General features: G+C 45.2%; 1 protein-coding gene across 1 annotated transcript in view; it reads right to left on the reverse strand.

The window, feature by feature from the left end:
- PITRM1 (pitrilysin metallopeptidase 1) overlaps positions 1 to 12,539 on the reverse strand; it is a 29,785-nt gene extending 17,246 nt beyond the window's left edge. The window contains exons 1-10 of the mRNA XM_073002921.2: positions 12,387 to 12,539; positions 10,226 to 10,343; positions 9,907 to 10,013; positions 9,185 to 9,336; positions 7,552 to 7,666; positions 7,361 to 7,457; positions 6,498 to 6,658; positions 4,824 to 4,950; positions 2,842 to 2,930; positions 733 to 861 (exon numbers count right to left, since the gene is read on the reverse strand). Coding sequence (XP_072859022.2) covers positions 733 to 861; positions 2,842 to 2,930; positions 4,824 to 4,950; positions 6,498 to 6,658; positions 7,361 to 7,457; positions 7,552 to 7,666; positions 9,185 to 9,336; positions 9,907 to 10,013; positions 10,226 to 10,343; positions 12,387 to 12,442 — 1,151 coding nt within the window. The 5' untranslated portion in view covers positions 12,443 to 12,539. The remainder of the gene's footprint in view (positions 1 to 732; positions 862 to 2,841; positions 2,931 to 4,823; positions 4,951 to 6,497; positions 6,659 to 7,360; positions 7,458 to 7,551; positions 7,667 to 9,184; positions 9,337 to 9,906; positions 10,014 to 10,225; positions 10,344 to 12,386) is intronic.
- Positions 12,540 to 13,005: the final 466 nt, after the last annotated feature.

Consider the following 13,005-nt stretch of genomic DNA (forward strand, 5'->3'; position numbering starts at 1 on the left):
ATACAGTGGTGCCCCGCATAGCGACATTAATCTGTTCTGGATTAATCGTCGCTATGAGGAAACATCACTAAATGGACCTAAAAAACCCACAGGAATGCATTAAACTTGGTTTAATGCATTCCTATGGGACCCAAACTCAACGGTGAGCGAAGTTCCTCCATAGCGCCGCCATTTTCGTGCCCTCGGTAAGCGAGGGCAGGGCGCGAAAACACTTGCGGTGGCCATTTTGGGCGTCCGGCGGCCATTTTGGAACTGCCAATCAGCTGTTCTAGGAACATCTCAATGTGAAGATCGGTAAGCGAAACGCTATCGCAATGCGATTTTCGCCCTATCTAACCATCGCAATGCGATCGCATTAGCGATCTAAAAAATAGATCGCTATGCGAATTCGTCGTTAAACGGTGTGCTCGTTATGCGAGGCACCACTGTAAATGGAAAAATACGGTAAGTCAGAGATGTTTCTGCTCACATGAGACAAACATGAACAAAGAACATGAATCTTCCAGAGAGTCTCCTCAAGTGTAGAGTCTACACACGAGCAGGAATTTCTTTCTTCAGACTAGGTGCTCAAGTGGAGAAAGCCACCACTGACAGGAGTAGGACTAGCAGGTCTCTTCTCAGCAGGCTCAGAAAAAAATGCACAAGTAGGATTTAAGTCATTTTACAACACAGATGCAATTCAAGCTGCAGGATGAGTTTCGATAGCATGCGAAGGCGGGCAAACACACTTACCCAACATCAGGTGAAAAATCTGTACCCAGGCCAGTCTCAATTAAAGCTTTATAAAAAGGAGAATTAGGTCCACCAACCAACAGGGCAGACAAGAGGTTCAGCGTGAAGGTTTCAAAAGTGTCTGTAATGCTGAAATGCACAAAGAAAAATGCAGAATATTATTCTTTACGTTTATATCCTACTTTTCCTCCAGTGAGCTGCAGGGAGTTCTGCTTGACTCTACCTTTATCTTCAAAACAACCTTGTGAACTAATTAATAATTGTGTGCTGTCAAGTTCGTTCTGACTTACAGTCACCCCTTGTAGGGCTTTCTAGCTGGAGAGTAAGAACTAGTTTATCATTCTCTTCTTCTGGAGGCATTCTTGGGATTGTGCAGCTGGCCCAAGGCCACAAAGGCTGGCTCTTCTCCTGACAGGCACAGTGGGGGGAACTGAACTCCCAACCTCTGGCTCCTGAGCCAGATACCCAACTCACTGAGCTTTCGAGCAACCTTGTGAAATAGGTTAAGCTAAAAAGAGAATGACTGGATTAAAGACACACTCGCTGCCTAAAATCTTGCTGCTTTGTGTTGCAAGCCACAACGGGTGTAGGTTCACTGATGTGGTGAGTTAACCCCTCTGCAAGTTTCAATGATCCGATGGGCCTACTCTAGCTGTGACTTACTATGTTAAGCAGCAGGCCCTTCAAGGGAGCAAGAAGCCTCTGCTTTCCGAGAAGGGACGGGTTTACCCCATTAAAAATGCCTTCTTATGCAAACATAGCAGGGGATGTCACAGTCTACTTGGCTATTATAAAAGGAGGGTCACGACTTCAAAAAGGTTGGAAGCCACTGCCCTAAGATAACAGGAAGCACAGGGAAGAGACTGGGCTGCTTCCACGTAGATGCCAAGGGGAGAAAGGGACAAAAAGAGGCAAATTTGCTCCCCCTTACCCCATGGGCCTAAATGCACTCACTCGTACCAACCAAATGTTGTTGGTGTTTGTTACGTGTCGTCAAGTCAGAACTGAGTTAATGGTGAACTCTGACATGACTTTCAAGGTAAGTGAGATATTTAAGGAGTGGTTTTACCAGCTCCATGCCCCCAGCGAGTTTCCACAGCTGAGTGGGGATTCGAACCCAGGTCTCCAGAGGCCTAGTCCACTAGGTACTCCCCAATTAAAGCAGACCCCCCTCCCCGAATCAGAATCCTCTCTGTCCTTAAGAGCTGGACAACGGCCCACAGGGCGAGCAGCCGGTTCATCTGGAACTTGTCCAAGAAAGGAGAAGCATCTTTCAGTGAAAGATTGTTTCAAAGGGCCAATCTCAGAATAACAACTCATGTCCACACAACACTGACCACCGGGAGCTAAATAATGCATCGGGTCCCCCTAATCTGCGGAATCGGTATCCACTGATTCACTTATCCACAGTATAAAAATTGTACTGTACTGGCAATTCGTTCAAGGGGTCTGCTGTAGCAGGCACTGATAATTTGATTCAGCTCATGAATTTTGCAACATTCAAGCCAGCTGAATATTGTTTTTGAAAGCCCAAATTAACTTTGCCCTGCTTTTTATCTACTCCACAATAGAGCACAGTAGCAATGCAAGGCAGAAGGATACCGCAAGCCCCTTAGAGCGGGGTACTAACCTCTCTACAAATCATTCTCTTGGCCTAATCTACCATACAGGGTTGTCGCTAGGAGGCAGACATTAGCCAAAGGTTTTTGGAGGAGGAACAGGGTGGGGGAATAGAAGAAATATATAATGCAATACAATCAGGCAAATTTGTTCCCTGGGGAGTGAAAAGAAGCCGTCCCTCGTGACTCATTGACAGTGTTGATCTGTGGGGATTCTTATTTTGCCCGGTTGCCTGTTAAGCCTTAATGAAGAGCAACAGAAAAGGACAGAACAGGATTCCAGGCTAAACATCCTTGTTCCAGGTAAACCCTTGTCTGGTGGCTCGCATTCACTTTTCTAGAACCCTGGATGAGAAAGCAGAGGGACGGACAGCTGTGACACAATACACCCCATTGCAAGGTCTCCTAAAACTGAAACGGGTCCCAAGTGGAAGCATGTTTTTCCTTTTTTTTTTTTAAAGAATCCCTTTCCAGATTCCAGGCCACATACTCTGAGAGAAGGTAGCTCACGCTGACCATCGTCTGCTTCTTTGGATCTGTTCCAAATGCAGCCGCGCCACAGGTCACACGGTGTTCCCTCTGTCAAAGAGAAAATGGAAACTGGATATAGGAAAAAATCACGGCCTTTCCTTATTCCTTTGAATCCGCACGGATGCTCCTGAAATAGCCTTCGGCATGCACCCCGGTGGCAGCAGTTGCTCCAGAGTAAGGCGCAAGAGCAGAGCACTGAACCCCATGTACTGAATCAAAGCATTTCCGCCCAGTACTCTAGTCCTGAACGGTGACGGTTCTCTAAAAATCTCAGCCCTTCTGCAAGTCAGCAGATCCTTTCTGATCCCCCAAATTGAAGGCCCTAAGAACTAAACCCAGTCATCATCCACCGGTGGCAAGCCAGGTGGGCACCTGGGGGAGAGGGCACTTCTCCGAGAGAAGCTGCCCAAGCGCTATGGAGCTCCTTCTCCAATCTCTACCTTGACGAGCAGAGGCCCTCCGGGGGTCTCACAAGGCAGCCAGAGAGCGGCTCTTTCTCATTGCCTGCTACCTCTTCCTTTTTAAATGGAAAGATCAAGAGCTGGACCTTCTGAAGACAAAAGCAGTTGCTTCAAAGCTATGATAGCTTCCATTTTATAAAAGCAGGTTCTGTCGGTCATGTTCCGACTACTTCCATTACACCTGGAGCTGGGACAGATAGCTCGGCGGATTAGGTATCTGGCTGCGGAGCCAGAGGTTGAGAGTTCGATTCCCCACTGTGGCCTCCTGGGAGTAGAGCTAGCCTGTGTGGCCTTGGGCCAGCTGCACACTCTCAAGATACCCCCCAAAAGAAGAGAACAGAAAACTATTACTGAGTCCTCTTTATGTAGAAATGATGGGTTGCCATCACTCAGAAATGACTTGACAGCATAGGATTATTATTACAATGGTGCCTTGCTTTACGATTGCCCCGCATTACGGCGAAACTGCATTACGACGATCTTTTTGCAATTACAATTGCGATAGCAAAACAATGGTCTGAATGGTTTTTTTTTTTTTTTTTTTTTTTTGCTTGGCAATGATTGGTTCCCTGCTTTGGGAACCGATTCTTTGTAAAACGACAATTTTCCTCCAGCTGATCGGCAGTTTCAAAGTGGCCGACGGGTAAATAAAATGGCTCCACGTTGTTTTCTGGGACGGATTCCTCACTGCACAGCCACCGAAAATGGCCGCCCTATGGAGCATCTTCGCTGGACGGTGAGTTTCCAGCCCACTGGAATGCATTGAAGGGGTTTCAATGTGTTTCAATGGGCTTTTTATTTTCACATTACATTTTTGTTCTACAGCGATTTCACTGGAATGAATTAACGTTGTAATGCTAGGCACCACTGTATTACACCTGGATCAAGCTACAAACAGAAACCAATAAACAAGCATCATTCACTGTTAAGTGGATCAAGAAACAGAAGAAATGAGGAATAACTCTGTTTTTCCTTGGTGCTCCCTACACAGAGCTTCTTTTTGATAACTCCCAGAATTCCCTCTAAACAATACGGCAGTTCTGGAAATCATGGGGGAAATGCATCTCTTTCAAGCTTTCCCCATCTACCCTTCATGACCAGGAGTGGCTATTTTTCTAACGTTACCATGTGGTTTTCTCAGTAAAAGGCAGGGAGGAAAGAAACGGAGAGGCCCATTCAGTTTGCCAAGCCAGCTGTTGCTGCTATCACTTTGTCAAGCAGTCTATGGGCCACTATGACAGGCCAGGAAGCCTTCGGATATCCTGAAAGCTACTATAAACACGCCAATCATCACCATCTTAGACACGCAGAGTTGGAAGAGATTCCATGGATCGTTGAGTCCAGTCCTGTCAAGAAGGCACAGTGGGGAATCGAACCCCCAACCTCTGGCTCCACAGCCAGAAACTTCAACCACTGAGCTACCCAGTCATTCAAGTCACTGGGGGGGGGGGGGAATCTCGGTAAGCAAAGAAACACTCACAGGCTTATCCCAGATGGGTTGCGGCGGGACAGCTGTATTGGGTTCAATTTTCTGGAATTTACTCAGGGCTTCTTCATGGATTTGCTTGAGGTGCTGCTCAAGTGGGAAGTTGCCGTATGTGAAAAACCTGTAACGGGAGGCAAGGAGCTTGTTGTTGGCAATGATGATGCTCTTATTAGCATTAGCCCCCACCCCCCCAAAAAATCCAGAAAGCCCCATTAAGAACAATGGGGAAGGCGGACAATATTCTGAGCTCCCTTTGGACACCAACTGCATGAAGGTGGTTCTCAACCTCTGCTCTTCCTTTCAGATTTCGTGACCTAGCCATCGCGGCCAAGAGTTAAAAGATTCTGGAGGTTATAGCTCAAAATATCCAGAGGGCCAAAGGTTGAGAACCCTGGCTTGAGAGGAACTTGACCCTTAGGAGTAGACTTTTCTGAAGGTGCAAAACAGGCAGACATTCAATCTGTAAAGCTTTAGGGTAGCTAAACCACCACGAGTGGCCTCTTGCAGCCTGACCAAAATACTTTAAAAACAAAAGCCCTATTTTCTGCAATGGCAGCATTAAATATGTAACTGGCACGTCAGAAAATACACTGAGCCTTTATATGCAGCTCTTCATCCAAGCCGCAACTCACCCAGAGAAATTCTGACTACCCAGTTTCCTATGCGTCCAAACCCAGAAACCATGGTGGTTAGCATCTGAAGAGCCCAGGATATTAAACCAAATACAAATCATAGCTCTCCTGAATTGTTTCAAAGCTGGCAACCAGGCAGGAATGACAACGGAAACCATGGTTCACTCGAGACAGTCATTTAACCATGGGTTGAATAACTGTTCTGTTCTTTTGGGGAAAAGGTATCGCATCTTGCCTTATTAATTACATACATGACCATACAATCTGACCCATTTTGATCTACAACACTGACTTTTATTTCATTAAGAGAATATAGGATAAATGCTTTTAAACCTCCTGCTGCGTTTGCTCAGGAAATGAAACACAAAGATAACCCATATCTGCTGGTTCTCAAAACCTGAATTGTGTTTCGATCATCTTGTCTGTGTTATACCAAAAAGATTACCAAAGTACAGAACAGTATTTTTCTTCCTTTAAAAAAATGTGGGATAGCCAATTTCTAACAACTTTTTAAAATTCTTCCTTGAAAACGAGGCCCACCCGATCTGCGTGCCTTGTTCGCACAAACAATTGTGCATCCAGGACGTTTTACTGGGTTCAACAGAAAAGTTGTGGGGAAGAGGAACAGAGTAATAGAAAAATATTGCGACAGCAAAACAGGCAGCCTGTTCATCAGCCCGTCCTGAATGTGCTCCTAAATACAGTGGTGCCTCGCTTAACGAGCGCACCGTTTAACGACAAATTTTGCTTACCGATGTTCACATTGCGATGTTTTACAAACAGCTGATCGGCGGTTCCAAAATGGCCACCGGGTCAACAAAATGGCCGCCTGCAGCGTTTTTGCGCCCTGCCCTCGCTTACTGGGCGACGAAAATGGCGGACGGATGGAGGATTCCCCGCATAGCAGTGAGTTTTTCCCCCAATAGGAACATTTAATGTGTTCCTATGGGTTCCCCCCCCCCCGCATAGCGACGAATCCGGATAGCGACGTTAATCCTGGGACGGATTAACGACGCTATGCGGAGCACCACTGTACCTTGCATTGCTGGGATGATAATGCGTGGCATGAAACTGTTTCAGCTGTTCCCAGGTAAGGTCTGGAATCTTCAGGGGGTCACCACCAGACACAACTGCGTAAGTATGATCGGGGAGGATTTTGTTCTGAAGGTGCTGAGAAAACAGCCTCTCGTTGTCCGTCTTTAAAGAAATATATCAGCGAGAACAAAAATACTTCAGCAAATGATCTGTGGCCAATAGTATTCTAATGAAAACTAAAGAAAGTATCAGACAAGATCCAAGGGCTCTGTTTAATAACCCAATAATCCTTACACGGCAAAGTAGAAAAAGTGTTAAATCAAGATTAATAGGCCAGAACCCTCAAAATAGCTGGTACACCAGTTTACTAGTATACTGGTACAGGAAATGCAGACCAGATAGAAAAATCACAGTTAACTATGAATTCGCAAGATGACTGAATTGACTAAGCATCATTTTCTATTTATTTATTTAAAATATTTTTACCCTGCCTTCCCCTTTAGGGTGGGTCCTTCGACCTAGTGACAATCCAAAATCAAAAATTACATTCTGAAGGGGGTTTGCAAACCATAAGTTGTATCAAATAACTACAGACTCTAATCCTGACTGAGGTAAAATTAAGACCCTCAGCATGCTTCCTCAAACTGCAGCTTGACAGAAGCTGAAGAGCCGAGTGAATTAAAAACTAAAGCAAAAAAAAAAGAGTGTTATCTCCTTTTTATTTACCTATTTATTTAACTTATATGCCGCCCACTCTATCCAAAGGTCTCTGGGCGGTTTACAATAATTAAAATACAATAAAAATACAATTAGATAAACAAGCCCAGCGGAATAAAGTCATCAATGCAATAAAGAAAGACTTACGAAAGCACCCTTCATTTCATTAAAAACAACACCTTTGAAGACCAGTGGCGTCTGAGGATCCCGTGGATTCTTGTGTTCTAATCTCCATCCTTCCTGCCTATGCAACACGGAAGACACACCAAACAGGTATTAAGATCCCTCTGGGACGCATCGTCATGTCTGTGTACAGATGGTAAAATGCGACAGCTTACCAGAAATCTAGACGTCTCAAACAAGGGAAAAAAGCAGCATCCAAGTATACCGAGAGGAGATTCTGAAAATCCTTGGAATTTTGAGTGGAAAATGGATAAAGGGTGTAGTCGCTAGCTGTATGGAAAAGAATTAGACACATATGCATAGATGAATGATTTTTCACCCATTCTCTACAGTCTTCCTCATATTAAAGGACAGACTTGCAAAGGATCATTCCTTTTTTTTTTTTAATTTGACATTCAGGTATGTTCCAATGTTTGGAAACCAAGCACGATGAGAAAAGACTGAAAAAATTGACCATGTTTAGCCCTGAGAAAAGAAGACCGAGGGGAGGTAAGATAGGAGCACTTTTCAAATACTTGAAAGGCTGCCATACATAGGAGGAGCAGGATCTGTTCTTGATAATCCTAGAGTGTGGGACATAGAATAATGGGCTTAAGCTACAGGAAGCCAGATTAGGCTAAATATCACAAAAAACTTGATTGTTAGAGCAGTGTGGCAATGGAACCAATTGCTGGTAAGTGATGTCAGACCTGCTTTGATCTGGATTCCTGCATCGCACAGGCTTTATAGGGCCCTCCCAGTTCAATCATTCAATGATTCCATACAGTCAATTGGCATTATCCACACACAAAATGAAGGAAATGCCAAGCTTGAGGAAACCTTGTGATTTCCAGAACCATTAGCAGTGACTCAGGAATCTCTGCCATTTTGGACTTCTGCGCATCTCTCTCTTTAATTTTTGAATGACCTCACCATACAGATTCTTCAGGTGAATATGGAAACCGACATACACATGGAATTTCAGATGAAACAAGACAGCTGATTTTGTTTTCTAATTTTGGAATTTCTTTCCTCCATCCCTCCCTCTTTTTTACATCAGCAAATAATTTAGAAAATTGCACTGAGGAGATACTGAGTCAGTACAGACTAAGAGAGAATTCCCCCAACATTTCATTGGAGTTTCGTAATATGTTTTGTAAGGCTGTATATCTTCCAGTTCAGCAGTAATTAACAGAGAAATGCTGCATTGGTGGCACACACACCCAAAATAGGCTTCTGTTCAAGCAAGAGGCTCTATCTTAGCAAGACATTCTTCTCACTCCCCCTCCTCCATCACATCTCATATTTCTTTTTCCAGCGTTTATCGCACATGTGAGCAGAGCATGCTCAGTCTACGCTGGAATGTTGGCTCACGCCTTGAGTCACATTCCCAAGAATCACACTTTTAAATTCTCAAGTCATGCTGAGAAGTCATGCTTTACCCTATGGGTAAATTTACACAGAGAAAAGGGCAGGTATGAGGGATCCAAGAATAAAATATTGTCACACTTTAAAAACTAACAAATTTTGAACATTAAGACGTATTTGTTTAATCTTGAATGTGCTACATTCTTGAATGTGCTACTTTTTTTCCTTTTCTCCCATTTTTCCCCTTTAATTTTGCCAACACAATGTGGCAAACTAACACTGCTATTTCTCTGGAAATTTCCCATGACAGCAGCCACATTACTGCTTATCCTGTACGCCCAGAAGAAGGAGCTACACATATTGTAGATTTTATCACGCCAACCAGATGCCATTTGCACACACAGTGGAAATCCAAGAGGTTGTCGATTCTTCCCTGCTTACCTGTGAAAGCGTTCATGAACGTGGAAAGTGATCTGTTTAGCATTTTAAAGAAGGGATCTCTGACAGGATATTTTTGCGACCCACAAAGCACAGTGTGTTCCAGAATATGAGGGACCCCTGTACTGTCCATGGGGGTAGTCCGGAACTGCACACTGTTAACATAAACAGGAAAGTGTCTGGGAGTTAAATCTGGACGTAAAACCGGTGCTAAAGACTCTATGCTAATCATCATTATGATTACAGTGGTGCCTTGCTTGACGATAATCCATTCCGTTCAAATCGCTGTTAAGCGAAATTGTCGTCAAGCGAAAATAAAAACCCATTGAAATGCACTGAAAACCATTCAATGCGTTCCAATGGGTGAAATACCTCATCATAAAGCAAAGATCCTCCATAGGGCGGCCATTTTCCGGTGGCTGTATAGCGAGGAATCGGTCCCTAGCAAAGCGGGGAGCCATTTTGCACAGTAGGGAGCCATTTTGACAGCTGCCCGAAAACCATCGTAATGCAAAAAATTGGTTCCCGAAGCAGGGAACCGATCATCGTCAAACAAATTTTCCCCATTGAAACATTGTTTTGCAATAGCAAAAAAACCATCGGATTTGTCATTTAACGAGGTAATCGTTAAGCGGGGCACCACTGTACTGTTAATTACTACTGCATTCACTATAATTTTTACTGTTATTACCAGCATTACTACTCCCCTTAGGCACACCACCTACCTGAACAGGTTATTGGAATCTTCCCGTGCGATGTGTAAATATTTGGCTCCCGTCTTATCATGGCTGAGCTTGACAGCAGTTAAGAATAACTCCGGTACAGGAGTCACCTGGGGGGGGGGCAAACACAGACTCCTGTTGATATAACATGACCCTTCTGTGTTTTTTGTTAGCCTACTTGTGACACATGGATTCCACAAAGTGAATCAGAACAGGAGACCTTGTTCTGCAAGATGTCCTGGCCTCAAAGGGGCTGCAAACTCCCCAGAAGGCAGGGGAAAAAAATCGGGAGATGGAGATTAGCAAAGAAAAAGTGAAGTACCTGATTGACTGTGAACCCGTGGATGTGATCGCCAACCCTGTACTGCAGCGCTCGTTCATCAACAGAACTACTCTTCCACCTCCAGCATCCTGGACCGAAAGATCTGGAAATGCGTATACTTAAAGAGAAAGAAAAAGGGAGAAATCAAAGTTGAATCTTTTCTGTTCAAAAAAATATAAACCAACCATGGTTAAAATTCTATGGGAAAAAACTGTGTGCGTTAAGCACAACCATGCATGCCGTTTCCCCCTCTGGCTTGACACCCAAACAATGCGAAGGGCATGACCACGTGGGAAATTGTTTGTGCAATCCTGGTTGAAGGGTAAAACATAACACACGATAGAGCAAAGAGGCAGAACTGTGTGCACAATATGCTCTACTACGTGATTCTTTTAAGACAATGGTCACCAACCTTGGGTCCCCAGACTAAATATTAGAAACCAAGGGGACGGAAAGATACCAGGAACAGAGAGAAGATAAAGCTAAGGACGAAAGCCTTCCACAAATTAGTTTCTTTGCCCCTGCTTCTACAACGCACAAACAGAACTGCTCAGACTTGCCAATACAAAATATCTATGGAAACAAGATGGAAGCACCCCTGGATGGCTTCTGACACAGAAGACCCCGGTGAAGATCAACCCAAAGCGACGACGGTCATGGAGTAGAAACTCTCGGAACAAATCTGCCGGAGGGGCCATTGTCCTGTGTGGCCATGCGTACCTTAAGAAGGTTGTGTATGTCACCATGGGCTCTCGAACAAAGGAACACATTTTTAAAAAAGAAAATGAAATACATAAAATAAAAGCAAACAAATAACAGCAACCATCTAGTAACCTTATATACTTCCTCCAGCTAGCCATCTTTATTCCATAGGGCAGGGGTGGTTTTCTTTTTAGTGCTCCAGAAACGCTGGACTTCAACCCCAAGAAACGTCAGCAAGCACAACCGGTGAGCAGGAATTCTGTCAGACTTGTCATCCAAAACATATGGACAACCAAATGCTACAATTGTGCCACTTAAGTTTTTTTGGGGGGGAATTTCAACTCCCCAAATTCTCCGTCACAGACATACATTTGCAGGCTCCTACATTTCGCTCACCTGGAACAGGTCCTATCTTCCAGGCTGCCCTAGATCTAATTCCTACCCCCAAAAAAGAGGAAATTGCCCACGTGCTTCCTGGGAGATGTAGGTCTTTGGGGGGGGCGAAATATAGAGTCAAATGGGCAGCAAGATTACACTTCCTGCGCTACTTATTTTCAGATTGGAGCAGCTTTTGATCAGGAAGCTGCAAGAGCCTGAAATGAATTCATGGGAACGTGAGATAACGCCCCCACCCCCAAAAAAAGATAACAAGAAAACAGCTTCTCAGCCGGAAACTAAAAAGCACACAAAACAAATTAGGGATCTAGTCACTGGTTTTACCTAGAAGAATGTTTCGGTCGTGTGGATGAAGAGGACGGGAAATCCTTCTGATCCCCATAGGCGAACAGGGATAAAGTAGGCAAAGCACACAAAACAAAACAAAACAAAAAAACAGGCTCCATAATTCTAATTATCAGAGGACTATTGTTTCCTCTTGCTTTTTTAAAAAATAAAGAAATACTTGAAAGATTTAAAGGAGCAGAGAAAGGGAGCACTTTTAACAGTTTATACATGGCCAGGTCTCTTGAGTGAAGCTGCTAAAAGCAAAAAGCTGCCTAGAGTGGCCGTATAGACCAGATGGGCGGGGTATAAATCAAATAAATAAATAAATAAATAAATAAATAAATAAATAAATAAATAAATAAAAGTATGAACGCCCACCGTCCTATTAAGCAGCCTCTCTTCCAGCCAACGGGAGGGCTCCAGCGGATCACCGCTGAACGGCAGGCTCTCTGTACATGCTCAGAGACTCCCTTTCCTTCGCAGGAGCAAACCCGAACCAAGCTCCCTCCCGACCCTCGAGGCAAGGCGCTTTATAACTAGGCGAGCACAACACTCTCCCTTTCCCGCCGCCAAATGGATCAGCGGATGACAGCTTGGAGGGTTAGCATGGCAAGGGGACCTCTGAGCATGGGCAAAGCGCCCTTCGAGCCACAGGAGGGAGAATGGGGCACAAACCAGGCCAGGCCTTGCCCTCCCGCTCCTCCTCGCCGTCCCCTCCCTCCCTCCCGCTGCTCACCGGCTGAGGCTCAGCGACGACAGCCGCCTCCCGGCGGAGCCAGACCGGCCCCACATGGCGCCCCCGCGATCGTCCCGGCGCGCCGGAAAGTAAAGGCAGCGGCGTTTGCGAGGGGGCCCGCCGGCTGAGCGCGCATGCGCAGGACTCCCTCTGCCCAGGGCCGGGTGGGAGTCCCCGCCTCTTTCCGCCCCGGCTGGGGAGGAGCTTCGAGCCGAGCGAACCCGGCGGGTCCCCAACTGCGCTTGCGCCTAAGGGGAAAGCTGTCGGATGCATCGCAACGCTAGAGGGCAGTCGTGAGGGCTCGGGAAAGGCTTCTTTGGAAATAAGCATCTTCACTTTGATGCACCGTCTGCAAGGCTATTTAGGAAAAGGGTCCCTGGACTTTCCCAAAAGACTAGAAGGGGATTGGCAGCGACCGGATGTTTTAACTGTATATGTTTCTGGGTCAGTGCAAAATGTTAGTATTAGCCTTAAAATCTGCAAACCTTTCAAGTTTTTGTTTTGAAACAACACTTGTCTTTTTAAAATATTGGATAAAATTGGTGGCAGCAACTAAAGAAGAGTGAGCTCTCCTGGAGGCCTGAGTTGGTAGAGGCTTCGGCGTGCCCCGCTACAGTTT

The sequence above is a fragment of the Pogona vitticeps genome, chromosome 6 (assembly GCF_051106095.1).
Source record: "Pogona vitticeps strain Pit_001003342236 chromosome 6, PviZW2.1, whole genome shotgun sequence".
NCBI classification, from domain to species: Eukaryota; Metazoa; Chordata; class Lepidosauria; order Squamata; family Agamidae; genus Pogona; species Pogona vitticeps.